Source organism: Marmota monax, unplaced genomic scaffold (assembly GCF_021218885.2).
Source record: "Marmota monax isolate L192 unplaced genomic scaffold, Marmota_monax_Labrador192_F-V1.1 WCK01_AAM20220418_F8-fsc00028, whole genome shotgun sequence".
Lineage (NCBI taxonomy): Eukaryota > Metazoa > Chordata > Mammalia > Rodentia > Sciuridae > Marmota > Marmota monax.
The window spans coordinates 3,231,225-3,245,842 of NW_026694779.1; the positions used below are offsets into that span (position 1 = coordinate 3,231,225).

The 14,618-nt window shown below is 45.6% G+C and overlaps 1 protein-coding gene across 1 annotated transcript in view; it reads right to left on the reverse strand.

Annotated features, from left to right (window-relative positions):
* Positions 1-14,618, reverse strand: part of Irak2 (interleukin 1 receptor associated kinase 2) — a 55,653-nt gene that overhangs the window by 11,221 nt on the left and 29,814 nt on the right. Inside the window, exons 4-9 of the mRNA XM_046425586.1 lie at positions 11,812-11,918; positions 9,607-9,801; positions 9,460-9,524; positions 5,280-5,394; positions 3,456-3,565; positions 1,380-1,575 (exon numbers count right to left, since the gene is read on the reverse strand). Of these exons, the coding sequence (XP_046281542.1) occupies positions 1,380-1,575; positions 3,456-3,565; positions 5,280-5,394; positions 9,460-9,524; positions 9,607-9,801; positions 11,812-11,918 (788 nt within the window). The remainder of the gene's footprint in view (positions 1-1,379; positions 1,576-3,455; positions 3,566-5,279; positions 5,395-9,459; positions 9,525-9,606; positions 9,802-11,811; positions 11,919-14,618) is intronic.

Genomic DNA, 14,618 nt, shown 5'->3' on the forward strand with positions numbered 1-14,618 from the left:
GGGTAAGACATCATGGTCAGAGACCGGAAATGCAGAGTTCAAGACTGGAGCAGCAGAGAGAGGACAAGGCCCAGGTACAGCTGACTGTGTTTGGCTGAGGCCAAACAGGCTGCCGCTTTTCTAGCCAATGTTTCCCAGACTGGGTTCCATGGAACACTGACGCTGACAGATACTCTGAGAAAACAAGGTCAAGTGAACGGAAACTCAGCATACCTTTCTCTGATGAATTCACAACGTAAAGAACCCTGCTTGACTGTGTTTAACCAACCCAGTATTTTGCAAACATGATTGGCTACAAAACCCTTTTTACACTGATAAACCCAGCCTGATTTTCTCTTAAAATTGGGAGCCATCTCGCCACAAAGCCATGAAAAGATAATTTCAGTTTTACTATAAATTCCTGCAAATTCTGAACTAGCTTGGAATGCCTGCCCGTGCCTTGAACTCACCCATGCCTGGTTCTCTCTGACCAGATAGTAGCCCTCTCTGAAACTTTAGTGATGCCTCATCAATCTTGGCCTTCCCTGGCCAGATAACAACCCTCTCTGAGGCTCTAATGACCTTCATAAATTCTGATGTCGGGGCCAGCAAAAATGTAAACTAGCCTTTGTGTTATGCTCCTCAGAGTTGTGTTATCTGTAACCCCCCTTTGTGTAACTTTCTGGGCTATAAAGCTGGGTTGCAAGAAAGTTGCAGGGCTGTCTTGTTCCCGTGGTTTTTGTTGGGAGAGGCAGCCCGGCCGGTCGAAATAATAAGCTTGCTTTAATTTGATTTTAATTGGAATCAGGGGTCTTTTCTTGCATCCTGGTCTAACAACACATCGATCCTGTAGAGATCTCAAGGAACTGGGGTGTGTTATACAGAGAGATATTTTGAGGACTGCTATATTTGGACCATGTGCTCCTGAGGGAGGAAATGTGTTGTAGTTACATTATACCCCGGGGGCCTGGTGCACGGTCACAAAGGGCAAGGTTGGAGGTGGTGGCAGGGAGGGATATTGGCTGGGTAGATGGGCACTGAATGGCTATTGGACAAATGGATGCTGGACACAGGATAGATGGCTGCACAGTGAACGAACAAATGAGGGAAACCCCACAAATAAACAACTGATGGATGACTGGGTGGAATTAGGTAAGTCAGGAGATAATATCTATAGCCTTTTAGAATCCAGACAGTCAGGAATGCCTTTTCTTCAAGGGTTGGCAAACATTTTTCTAACAGGCCAGAGAGGAAATATTTTAGCCTTTTTGAACCACATACAGTCGATCACATACGTATGTCCCCCCACCCCAGAACCCATTATATCCTGGGCTTACAAAGCAGCTCTGGGAAGGCAAGTGAGTACAGACCCAAGTTTGAGCCAAGAAGAAAGCTCTTACTATTCCACAGCTGAAGATGTCCACTCGCTTTGTCAGCTGCCCCACCCTGATGAAATCTTCTGGCAGGTACGCCGCGGAGGCCTGGAAAAGGTGGGTCTTCATCATGGTGTATTTTGACCTTTGGTTGACAGGACACAGGTGAGCCATTGGATGAGCCAGCTTGGGGGTGAAATTTTGGTCCAGCAAAACATTGGAGCTGTGGAAAAGCAAAGAGAATCTTCTCATTCTAAGCTGGAAGGTTTGCCATGGACCCTCTTTTGGAAGACGACTTAGGGGTAGGCAATGTCAGCCCCTGGAAGTGGTGGAGTTACTGAAGACCCTCAACACAGAGCTCACGAGCCAGACCAGTCAGGCAAAGGCAGGGCACTGGGAACCCACTTCCTCTAACAAATGAGGATGGACTTAAGAATTAGTCTTGGGCTGGGGTTGTGGCTCAGTGGTACAGCATTCGCCCAGCATGTATGAGGCCTTGGGTTTGATCCTCAGCACCACATAAAAATAAATAAATAAAATAAAGGTATTGTGTCCAACTACAACTAAAAAATAAATTAAAAAAAAAAAAAAAAAAGAATTAGTCTTGTTGCCCCAGGAATGTGGCTACAGAGGTGGAGCCTTCCTGCTCCCCACAAATGTCAACCCTGATCAGCTCAGCTGGCCAAGCCCACGCAGTGCGCCAATCTGGTCCCTTCCAAAGCTGTTCTGACCCCAGCTCTGCATGGCTGATGCAAGTCAAAATATCAGCATCCCAGATCCTAAGAAATAAAAAGGGCAATAAAAAATTTTACAAAAAACAATAAAAATATTCTTTGACCCATTTATCTCATTGATGGGAAATAACTCTGGGAAAGAATGTGAAAGTGGGGAGATAAGCTAGGCGACATGTGTATCTTCAAATGTAGACACCAATTCCAACACTCACTGTTAGGAGGGGTTAAGTAAATTACGGGTAAAACCTTTTAATGGAAGATTATGGAGTCACTAACCACGAGGTTGATACTCAATGTGGGGAAATAAAGAGAGGAAACAGAAGATGAACTGGCAACCAGTCAACTATTATCTAGGACTAAGGATCTGTGTAGGGAGGAATTGAAACAAGCTATAAAAAGGCTGGGCTGGGGAGCAGCTTAGTGGTACAACACTTGCCCAGTGTGCACAAGGGCCTGAGCTCCATTCCCAGTACTACAAAAAGAAAGAAAAAAACAAAGGCTCGGGTGACTCTATGACCAGTGTGATTTTGCAATCTGTACAATTAGAAAAATGAGAAATTATACCCCAATGATACAAATGTATGAATTGCCAAGATCACTGTAATGTCATGTGTAGATAATAATAAAAAAAAAAAAAAAAACCAAAGGCCTACTGATGAGTCAGGATAGTATACATACCAGTGATGACCTCTAGCCCTTCCAGTTCCTTCCTTGACAATACAATTGTGGATTCAATGAAATGAAAATCAGGGGAGAGAAAAGAGGAAAGGGCTTCCACATTTGCATGTGTCAAATGGAGATAAGCCTCTGGGGAACTATGAGTCTTGTGATTCCACAGCTGGTTCTATCAGATTTTCAGAAATCTTTTAAAAATCGCAGATGCTGAAACCCATGTTGTGACCTCTATTCTTGGACACATGTTACTGAGAAGCTGGAGTATAGGAAGCTCTCCTGACAAGATGCTATCACCATGATACACAAGCAACAGTGCACGGGTCTCTAAGAAGATCAGGGAGCTCAAAATCCCAGGGGGATTGGCAGACATGGCCCGAAGCTCAAGAATGAGGTCCACAGTGGCTGCTGAGTGGACAGTGAAATGCACTGAGGCACGGAGGGCTTGCTGGGAAAACAGCAGCTCAGGAAGACAAACATGGAGTCAGGCAGGCATGAATGCAGAGAGCAACCAGAGGGCACAGCCCAAAAGCAATGATTTTTGAGGGCATAACAAGGAGAAAGAAGATATCTAGGGGAGGGAAGTGGGGAGAGAAAAGCAAAGAGATGAGATGCAGAGGGAGAAAGGAGACGCAAGAACTGGTGCTAGGCCCAGCCTTGTAGCCCAGGCCCTTGGTGAGTCCAACCCAACTCTCACCTCTTGATGTTGCCATGGATGATCTCCAGGCCATGCAGGTGCTCAACAGCACAGAGCAGCCCTGAGCAGATGCTGACACGCTGGGGCCAAGGAAGGGGCTCCAAGTCACCCTAAAAGAAAGGAAAAGTGTAGAAACAGTCACGCCTGCCACTTCCTAAGGTCCTGATGGACTGGTCCTGGTCTCCTCTCTCCCCTAGTCCTTCATGTCTGTCCTCACAACAGGGCTCAGCCACATGACTCACTGACATGGTACTATGGCCCCTGACATCAGACGGAACTGTGTGTAAATCCCCTCAGACACACACTAGCTGTGTGACTTCGGTAAAGACATTTAATGTCTCTGAGGCTGCTTCCTTGGGTAAAAATAGAAACATCAGGCTGGAGGTGTAACCCAGTGGTAGAGTGCTCACCTACTATGTGTAAAGTCCTGGGTTCAAATGAAAGCAAGGAAAGAAGGAAGGGGTGGGGAGAAGGAGGGAGGGAGAAAGAGAGACAGAGAAAACAGAGGGAAAATGAGAGGGAGGAAGGAAGGAAAAGAAAAGAAAAAAAAAAAGGGAAGATTTATCCCTGTTTTAGTAGGACTAATGTAAAGATTCAGGGGCGGTAAAGCATAGTGCCTGCCTTACAGTAGGTGTTCAATAAACAGCAGTCATTTTTACCATGACAGGGGCAGCTCTTGAGATTTCCCTCCTGGAAAAGAAGCTAGGGAGCTTGTGTTTGCATGCCTCGTTCGTAGGCCTTAAGCCCATCTCATGTGCTCTGAGAGAAATGCAGGGTGGGCTGAAGCCTCCCACTTGCTCCCAGGCATTGGCACTTCTGCTCTGAGACTGAATCTCCCAGGCGAAACCACCACCTATTTTTCAACCACTGTTTTAGCTCCCATATCCCCCAACAACTGGCCTGGATGGCCCCTGTTAATAGATTTCTTCTCAAAAACACCAAAATCTGGAGCCAGAGGAACCCAATCGATGGCTCAGCTCATACCCTTGTCAAATGTGCTCCTTTGGGAAAGTCACTTTGTCCCTGTGCCAGAGACCCCTCTTTTGGACAACGGAGGAGGGACCTTTTTTGTTGTTGCAAGGCCAAAAGAAACGACACATGTAAAGCCCTTCTCAAGGTATCTGGCACATGGTGAGAGTTCGGAACAGTTGGTGACCCTTCATACACCACAATTAATGGTTTCGTTGGTCCCTGCCAAGGGAAGCAACAATTTGTTGTGGAGAAATTCTCTAACCTGTCAGAGGATTTTATAAGCAGGAGGTCTATTTTAAAAACTATAAATTTTAGCAGGTATTACATTCACATGATGGTAAAGGTATCAAAGGGAAGATAGTGTAAGTTTTCCTCCCACTCTGTACCCCAGCTACTTAGTTATCCTTCCCAGAGGCAGCCAGTTGACCAGTTCCTTACATATCTTTTCAGGGACAGTCCATTAATACATAAGCAAAAAGGTATATATTGGACTAACATTTGTAATAAAAATTCACCTCCACTTTTCTATACTCTTTCTTCTTAATTATTTTTCTTATCCTGCTGCATTGGCTGCTACCTCCAGAACAATGATGAACCTAATTAGTACTGTGGCATACCTCTGGCTTGCTCTTGACTTGAACGACATGCCTCTTGTCAAATAATTTTTGCATAGGTTTTTCCTGAAGACATTTACTCAGATCTTATCTCCCTTGATCCATCTTCTCTTCTCAAAGCCATCCCTGGTCCTCCCCGAGTGGCCTTCTCTCCTCTGCCCTCCAATAAGTCCTTTACCTTGATTCCCTAACTGGGTGCTTCCTGTTCCTGTTCTCTGATTATGACCCAGTCCCTTACCTGACTCTGGAGTCTGTCCTGTAGAGAACCATTTGTCATGTAGGGGTAGATCAGGCTGTGAAACTGTTTTCCGGAGCAATAGCCCAGCAGAGGTAAGATGTTGGGGTGGCAACATCTGAAATCAGACATCAGTGCACAGTGACAATTCAGACAACAAGAAGAGCCAAAGACTTCCACCCTCTCCACCCACAAGGCCATGGCAACCTCAAAGGTGCCACACACTCCAACCCCTAATGACCTCACCCTGCTGCACTTCCCTGTAGTGTGACACCTTTACCAACCCATTTCCAGGAACAGAAGCCTTGAGATTAGGGAACTTGCCCAAGGCCACAGCCAATAAGCAGTGAAGCCAGGACCCAGCTCCATGTCAGTATGACTCTGGGATTGGAGTTCTTCCCCGCCATCCTTTCCTACTGGGTCTCAGTCACCATTCCCTCCAGGATCACCTCCCTCCTTTCTGGCCACTCTTAGACTTTTTACTAAGACCCTTCTCTTTTGCCTTCCTCTGAAATAAGGGTCTCCTGCAGCTGAGCTCCTCAGCCGGCTTTAAGTGCCTCCTGCTGCTATTAGAAACAATCCCAAACCCCTTGACTCCTAGCCCCATCCTCAGCTCCACACCTGAATGTCTAACTGTATCCTGATGCTCAAGTCAATGTCATCTTAGGCTCAGCAAGTACCAAACCTGCTTCTCCATCTGTATTTATTATATCTGCAATGGGCACACCACCTATCCAGCTTCCTGGACGCTTCCTTACCTCCCCCATCTAATGAGTCACTATTTGTCACATAGACAGCTTTCTAAATGCCTCTTCGTTTCCCTCTCCTTGGCCTTGGTCAACCCCATCCCATCCCATTGCCTCTCTGCTTCCCTCCACCTTCTGCCTGATCTCTCTATCCCCCTCTACTTCCTATCCACACTCGTCATGCCCATTAGTTATTTACAGGCCAGTCCCCCACTGGACCATTAACTTCTCCAAGGCAGGGACCGACTGCTTCAGGTCTGCATGTCCTGGAGCCTAGGAAAGGGATGGATGGCTCCATTATTTCAATCAATGAATGAGGGAGCGACTGCCAACTCTACCCAGGCACTAAGTCAAAGTGGAAGCAGAATTATGTTTCCAGTTTTAATAAAGTGTATGTATGTGTGTGTGTGTGTGTGTGTGTGTGTGTGTGTATATATATATATATATATGTGTGTGTGTGTGTGTGTGTGTGTGTATGTATGTCAAGAGCCATCCATGCGCTATGTGTGAACCAAAAATCGGCATTGCAGCCAATGAACAGGAGAATCTGGTGTCTGGGAACTCTTCCAGTGGAAATTTCCTCTGGCTGTAACTGTCCAAACTCATGTGAGCCCTATTCAGCTCTGCCTGGTCCCCCACAGTACCAGAGATGGGGTGACCTGCTGTAGTAGCACAGCCTCTCAGAAATGGGTTTGACCTGCCAAGATGACAATCAACCTGTTGACTGCAAAACATCAGAAGCAAGACTCCATCCCTGAAACCTATCCCTGCTTTGATGTACACCCTTAAATAAACCACAGGAGCCATTTTCTAATTGTCCAGCTCCAACTCCTGTGTGGGCTGGATCTATCAGGTGCTCTGCTTCAAAACTATTTCTGACTTTGTATCTTTTGTTCTTCACTAATTATTTCTGACTTATTTTCTGTGGTGGTTTATAACCTCGTGGGCAGGAAAAGGGACCCCCTGGCAAGGCACTGGCAGCCTTGTGCACTGATGGAGATGTGCACCGTGTACACACATATCCATCAACAAAAAGAAAAATAATGAAAGAAAATGTATCAAAATAATGCCAGGCACAGCAGCACCTGCCGGTAATCCCAGTGACCTGGGACACTGAGGCAAGAGGATCGCAACTTTGAGGTCAATTTAGGCAATGTAGCAAGATCCTCTCTCAAAATACAAATTTTAGAAAGCCTGGGGGTGTAACTCAGTAATACAGTACCTGCCTAGTAAGTTCAAGGCATTGCAAAAAGAAAAAAAAAATGTTGGGCGCAGTGGTACACACCTGTAATCCAGCTACTTAGAAGGCTAAGGCAGGCTGGGCACAGTGGCATACACCTGTAATCCCAGTGGTTTGGGAGGCTGAGGCAGGAGGATCACGAGTTCAAAACCAGCCTCAGCAAAAGCAAGGTGTTGTTAAACAATTTGGTGAAACCCTGTCTCTAAATAAGATACAAAGTAGGGCTGAGGATGTAGCTCAGTGGTCAAGTGCCTGAGTTTAGTCCTTGGTACCAAAAAAAAAAAAAAAAAGAAGAAGAAGGCTAAGGCAGGAGAATCATAAGTTGAAGGCCAGTCTGAGCAATGTATCAAGACCCTGACTCAAAAATGAAAAAAGCTGAGGATGTAGCTCAGTAGTATAGCTATACTATACCCTCCCTAGGTTCAATCCCCTGTATCACACACAAAACAAAATATTAATACACACTGCTATGGTACTTTAAATATTTTTTTAAAATATTTATTTTTTAGGTGTAGATGGACACAACACAATGCCTTTATTTTTATGTGGTGCTGAGGATCAAACCTGGATCCCGCCCATGCTAGGCGAGCGCTCTTCCGCTGAGCTACAATTCCAGCTCATATATTTTCTTATTTATAATTTTTTTCCAGTGCTGAGGATAGAACCTAGGGAGGGCCTCATGCATGCTAGCTCCACCATGGGGCTACACATCCAGTACTCAAAGTTATATTATTTCTTAAAATACTCCCTAGTAATCATGCATTATTCCATAATAATCATGCATCATGTGGCCAGCATGCAATAGGTGGTCAATGTGTGTTCATGAAGGGAGAGCCAGGACAAAGTTCCCAGGACTGTGAAAAAGCTTTCCCAGTCCCCACCCAGCTCTGGAATTGGAAGGCCCACTTCATTTCTCTGGTCTGAATTTATCAATTTGTAAAATGAGCAGATTTAACTTCTGTTTTTGTGGGACTGGTGATTAAACCCAAGATGCTCTACCACTATAAGCTACATCTCTAAGCCCTTTTTATTTTTTATGTTGAGACAATCTCACTAAATTGCTGAAGCTGGCCTCAAACTTGCAATCCTCCTGCCTCGATCTCCCAAATAGCTGGGGTTATATGCATATACCACTGCACCCAGCTGAAAATCACTTTTGAAGGCCTTTATTTCTGTACCCTGGGGTTCAGTAAACCCCCTTTTTTTTTTCAGTCTCACACTTACAAGCATGTGCACTACCACTGAGCTATATTCCCAGCCCTTCAGCAGACTTTTCCAGTAAAGGACTGCTTAGTAAATAGGTTAGACTCTGTAGGCCATACAGTCTCTGTTCCAACTACTCAACCATACCCTGTAGCACAAAAGTAGGTACAGATAATTTAGAAATGAGTAATTATGGCTATGTTCCCAATGCAACTTTATTATAGGCACCAAAATTTGAATTTTATATAATATTCTTGTGTCATGGAGTACTTTTTTCCCAACCAATTAAAAATGTACAAACAATTCTTAGCTCTCAGGCTGTACAAACATAAGTGGGGCCAGATTTAGCCGGTGGGTCTGCATTTGCCAAACCCAATTCTAGTGGGCTACAATTTTAAGGTGGATTCACCATTAGAGTTGCAATTCATAAGTCTCTGCCTATATCAAAGCATGGGACAGAAACATTTCTTCCCACATGGAAAGCAGGGGATGGAATGAGCCAGGTTTCCTTTATAACTCTAACCTATGCACATACTTGCTACATGGGAAAAGCATGGATTCTGGACACAGACCATGTAGGTTCATCAGTAAGTGGCTCTACCACTTACTAGCTTTGTGATTTTGGACCAGACACTTATCCTCTCTGTGCCTCCACTCACCCACCTGTAAAACAAAGTGATAATAGTAGCTATGTTATAGTGTTCATGAAGACTGAATGAGTTTATATGCTGATTTAAATGTGCCCCCCAGAGTTCATGTGTTTGAAACTTAATCTCCAAATTCAACGTTAATGGTATTTGAAGGTGGGCCCTTTGAGAGGTAATTAGGATTAGATGGGGACATGAGGGTGGTGCCCCTAAGACAGCATTAGTGGCTTTATAAGAAGAAGAGAGACAACACAGAGCACTTCACACCCCCCTGGCACATAGGAAGCACCATAGAGGGGCTACCTGTTATCATAATTGGACAAAGCATTTTCCAAAGGGGAACTTACCTAAGACAAAGCTGCACCTCTGCCTGGAAGTACCTCTCCACTGACCCTGGACTTGAGCAGGCTGTCTGTGGAGAAAGACACTGGAACATGAAGACCCAGCCTCTCCTGTGTAGCCTCCACCCCTCTCTAGAAACCCACCAGGCTCACCTCTCTGAGCTTCTTGAAGGCTAAGGGCATTCCGTGCCTTTGCCCTCTGTAGACATCAGCAAAGGTGCCTTCGCTGATTCTGTGGCTTTGGTCAAAGTCACCTGTTGCCTGGATCACTTCTGCCTCACTCCAGAAAAGGCTTTCTTCAGTCATGTTCGAGCACTTTTCCTGCTGTGGAACGGAGGTACTGAAGTCCTAAGAATTGAGAGAGAGAGAGATTGAGGTTACCATGGAAGCTTGCTTCCCCTGCTACCTCCAAGGTCCCTGGAAACCAGAGCTGAGGGAATAGAGCTGATCATCTTATTCAGTAGGAAGTGGTAGAAAGGACACTGATGGGCCTGAGCTCAGATCCCAGCTGTACCTCTGTGACCTTGAATGAATTACTCAACCCCTCAATTTCCCCACTGGCAAATATAACAATAGTACCCCGGAAGGCAATTTTGAAGATTCACTAAGGTATTGGTGTGCAGGGAGTCAAATAAATGAAGTGAGGTCACACATCTGGTCAACTGCCACACTTGGTGCCCTCAGTCCTGTAACATAGCAGGATGCTGGGCCTCCAGACTTCAGGAAGTGGGGAATGGATTCATAAAACCAAGCACAATTCTCTACAGTCTCGGAGTCTTGGTGCACATGGAACCCTATAAAAAGATGCTCTCCTTCAGCACCTTCCCTTTTTAAAAAGGGATACATACAAATTGAAATTTGGCAAAGTTATATGTGCTCTTATTAACAGTTTTAGAAAATTGGGGGCACAATATTCTCCATAATCCCATTATCCATTTAATTGCTATTAAAATTTAGCGTATTTCCTGCCAGTAAGCTACATCAGGATTTATTGAGCAAAAACAGGCCTGTGCTGCACACATATACAGCTTGAATTTCTAGTTATTTTCCTCTTGATATTATACCATGATCATTCTCCTAAGGGATTAGACCATCATTTTTTTTGGGGGGAGGAGGGTACTACAGACCAAACCCAGGCACACTTTACCGCTAAACCACTGAGCTATACCCTCAGCCCCTTTTCATTTTTTATTTTGAGACAGAGCCTTGCTAAGTTGTTGAGACTGGCCTCAAACTTGTAATCCTTCTGCCTCAGCCTCCTGAATCTTTAGGATTATAGGCATGCACTACCACACCAGGGTTAAAAACATTTTTTTAAATGAAAATCCCTGCTTGAAAGAGTTCCTTTTTTTAAAATTTTTTTAACATTTTTTTAAGCTGTAGTTGGACACAGTACCTTTATTTTATTTATTTTTTTAATGTGATGCTGAGGATTGAACCCAGCACCTCACACATGCTAGGCGAGCGCTCTACCGCTGAGCCACAACTCCAGCCCCCTTGAAAGAGTTCTTTATGGCGGAACTTCATTAATCAGATCCATGCAGCTGCCTTCTACCCAAGACACTGAACCGGTAATACTTTTAAGGACCATGAAAACACGTTAGTTTCTTTTAAAATTAGAAGAAAATAAATGTATTTTTAGAATCAAAAAAATTGTTTGATTTTGTTTTGTTCTGCAGTGCTGAGACGGAACCCAGAGCCTCATGTGCTCTGAGAATGCACTCTACCACTGCACCCACTCCCAGCCGAGGGTTTTCATTTTAATCCAATGTGGATTAATATTTATATGAATATTAATGTCAGAAAAGACAATTCTGTTTTTTTTTTTGTTTGTTTGTTTCTGTTAGCAAAGGAAGTCAGTGCATCCTAAAACCCAAATCACTCAAAATACAGCTAACTCAGACTGAGTTATTCAACCCAGAACAAGTGAGTTGAAAAAAGGTAGGGGAGGGGGTTTATAAGCAAATGACCACCGTGTCAACACATTTGGGGAGGAAGGAGGTCAATAATCAGCTCATCTCTCATTTAAACATAAATAATGGGAAAATCCATGAAAAGCATGTATGTAGGTTGGAGGGTAACTCAGTGGCACAGCGCTTACCCGGTATGTGTGAGGCACTGAGATCCATCCCCAGCAACTCACAAAGAGAAAAGAAAAGAAAAATGCACTCCGTGAAGTGCACTCTCTCCACCCCTGCAGATTTTGTTGCCTGCCTATGCCTGTGGTCATAGAGGGCTCGAGTAATTTCATGGGTCTCCCTTCTCTTCCCCACCTTCAAACTGGTCTCAGGATGAAGAAATGAGAGGCTCCGTGAGCTGGGCAGTGCAGAAAGGGGTAGAAGTAGAGTGGGGATTTACCTTTGAATCCAATGAGGTGGGGAGGTGAGGTCTTGAGGAATGAAGCACAACCCCCTTAGAAGAAAGCAGGAGAGAGGCCTGCTGCTGGTCTCTGGCTGGAGAAGACCCTGGAAAGGAAGGACTTAGGGTCAGGACTTGCCTATAAGGGGAGGAGCTGAGGGGTGGGCTCCCATCTAGTCCCCAGACCAAGACTGGCACTTTCTCAGTGCTGCCACTTCCTGCCACTCACCACACGCCAGGCCACACACTCCTTAGGTGGGCATCACCTCATTTAAGCTATGTGACAACTTGACAACTTGACAGGTGGAGATGTGGAAGCACTAGAGGTGGGGCCACACCCAAGACCACATAGCTGGTGTGTGGTAGAGCCAGGATTCCCCCTGCCCTGTGCCACCACCCACTCAGCCCAACCAGCTGCCAAGCATGCCTTCTAGAAGCCTCCACAGCAGCTCACGAGGCAGTGAGCAACCTCTGAGGCCAAAGCCCATGGTGGTCAGAGGCCAAAGAGACCACAGTGGGCTGGGAAAAGGGAGGACTTCAGGGAGGAAGGAGCATTAGACCTGGCCTTGAAAGATGGGGAACTTTTTTTAACAGGGTGGCAAGGGTTGCTGGGATGAACCTAGGGGTGCTCTACTACTACCCCCCAGCCCCCCAAACAATAATTTTCAGGGTCCCACTAGTTGCCCAGATTGGGCCTCAAACTTGTGATTCTCCTGCCTCAGTCTCCCAGGCTGCTGCCATCACCCCGTGGGGAAACTTTTTTGCTAAGTGGATGTGGGGTGGGAGGAACTGAGGCAGTGGATCCGCCATGCAGAGGCAGGGCAGCGGGAGGCCCCAGCACAGCAGATCCACCAGGCCCTGTTTTAAACGCTTCACGTGTGTTATTCATCTCTTGACTTGGGTGGATCATTAAGGTCTATCCCATGCCAGGAAGGCTACTAGCCAGGAGAGAGGCTGCATCTCTCCCTGTGGTTCTGGTAAAAGGGAATGGGGCTTGGACATATAGCACAATGGATGAGTCAGGTAAGGTGCGCTGGGACTTAGTCTTAGCTCCCCATGTTAAGGGCGACTATGGTAGAAGAGATAGAACTGGGGATGGAACCCAGGGTCTCGCATATGCTAAGCGCACACTCTACTGCTGAGTTAGACTTCCAGCACCCGCAATAACAATCTTCAAAGACTCCCACTATATGTCCAAAGAGCAGAGAGAAGAGGAAGAGAGGGATTCTCCTGCCATTGAGGGTCTGGTTCAAAGTGCATCGGGCTATGGGTTCTGCACCAATGCAGTCTACCAAGCTCAGATGGAAAATAGGCTTAACAGACAGTATCTGTGCCGAACACAGACAGATTTTTTTCTTGTCATTATTTCCTAAACAATAGTCTGACAACTATCTATACAACACTTACATTGTATTGGGTATTACAAGAAATTTAGAGACGACTGAAAATAGACAGGAATACATGCACAGGTTATCTGCAAACAACACTATAATTAAGGGACTAGAGTGTCCAAAATCTGGCAGCCATGGAGGTCCTGAAACCAAGCCCATGGGTAACTAAGGGACAACTGTAATCAGAATTTCATCATTGTTTGATCACTACTGAGCAAGCTGATTGGGACAGGAAAGGTCATTAAACTCTGCTTTTGTAAGTGTATGGAATTTCCTGTATGAGAAAATGTTTTAAGCCAGGTAAGGTGGTGGCACACCTATAATCCCAGTGACTCAGAGGCTGAGGCAGGTGGCTGGCAAGGTGGAGGCCAGCCTGGGAAACTTAGCAAGACCCTGTCTCAAAATAAAAATCAAAAAACCTGGGGGTGGTTCAGTGGTAGAGTACCCCTGGGTTCAATCCCCAGTACTGGGGGTGGGGGAGAGAGAGTATCTAAGGAAAAATAGGAGAATAGGTCAAAATAGCCAATGATGCAAGATGGGTCATGGGTGACCTGTGGGTGATGGGTACTGTGGGGTGGCATGGGTGGGACTGCTGTGTGGCTTCCATGTATGTATGTTGAAGATCTTCAACAAGAAGAGCCACAAGTGGGTCAGGAAACAGGGCTGGTGTGTCCCACAGCTAGTAAGCAACTGGCCTCTTCTGTGAGCTCACAGAGGACCTCAGAAGGCCTGGGGGCCAGAATGCACTTTCATGCCTCCTTTATCCAGCAAGGTCAGGGGAGGCACTATCTACATAAGTGCCTCCAAAACACTGGGAATTAACCCTTTGAGAACTGTTAACAACAATAACAAAAAAACAAACACTTATTTCAGAACTCTTTGTAGAACACCTGCTTTTCTAGATGGAATGCAGGTTCACCTCCTGTGACTCTAAGAAAGGTAGGTGTGGCCCCTGTGCTGATCCCCATGTGGCTGTTCTGATGTAAAATCTTAGGGTTTTCCTAAGGCAGAGCAGGCCTTGATCTGACGCTGTGAATGATTACTCTCCTATTTTTAGTTTGGGCAAACAGACCATTGACTTCCTGTCTCACACTGCAGTCATCATCTGGACCTGCCAGGCATACCTGCTCCCCGGGCCATGCAAGAAAGTAAACAGTACAAAGACTGGTGGCAAAGGTGACAAGGCGACGCTTGTTTTTACAGTAACCGGGATAATGAATCCTGGAAGGAACTGCTATACCTGTTACCTGCTCCATCCTGAGGGGTGCCTGGCTAGAATTCCCCTCTCTTATTTTTCCCTCTGGCTATTGGACCAGTTCCCCTTACCTTTAATTGCTGATTAGAAGTCTGTATTTATTTTTCCTCTTTCTTTTCTTTTGTGTGTGTATGTGTAGGGTGGTGCAGGTACTGGGTATC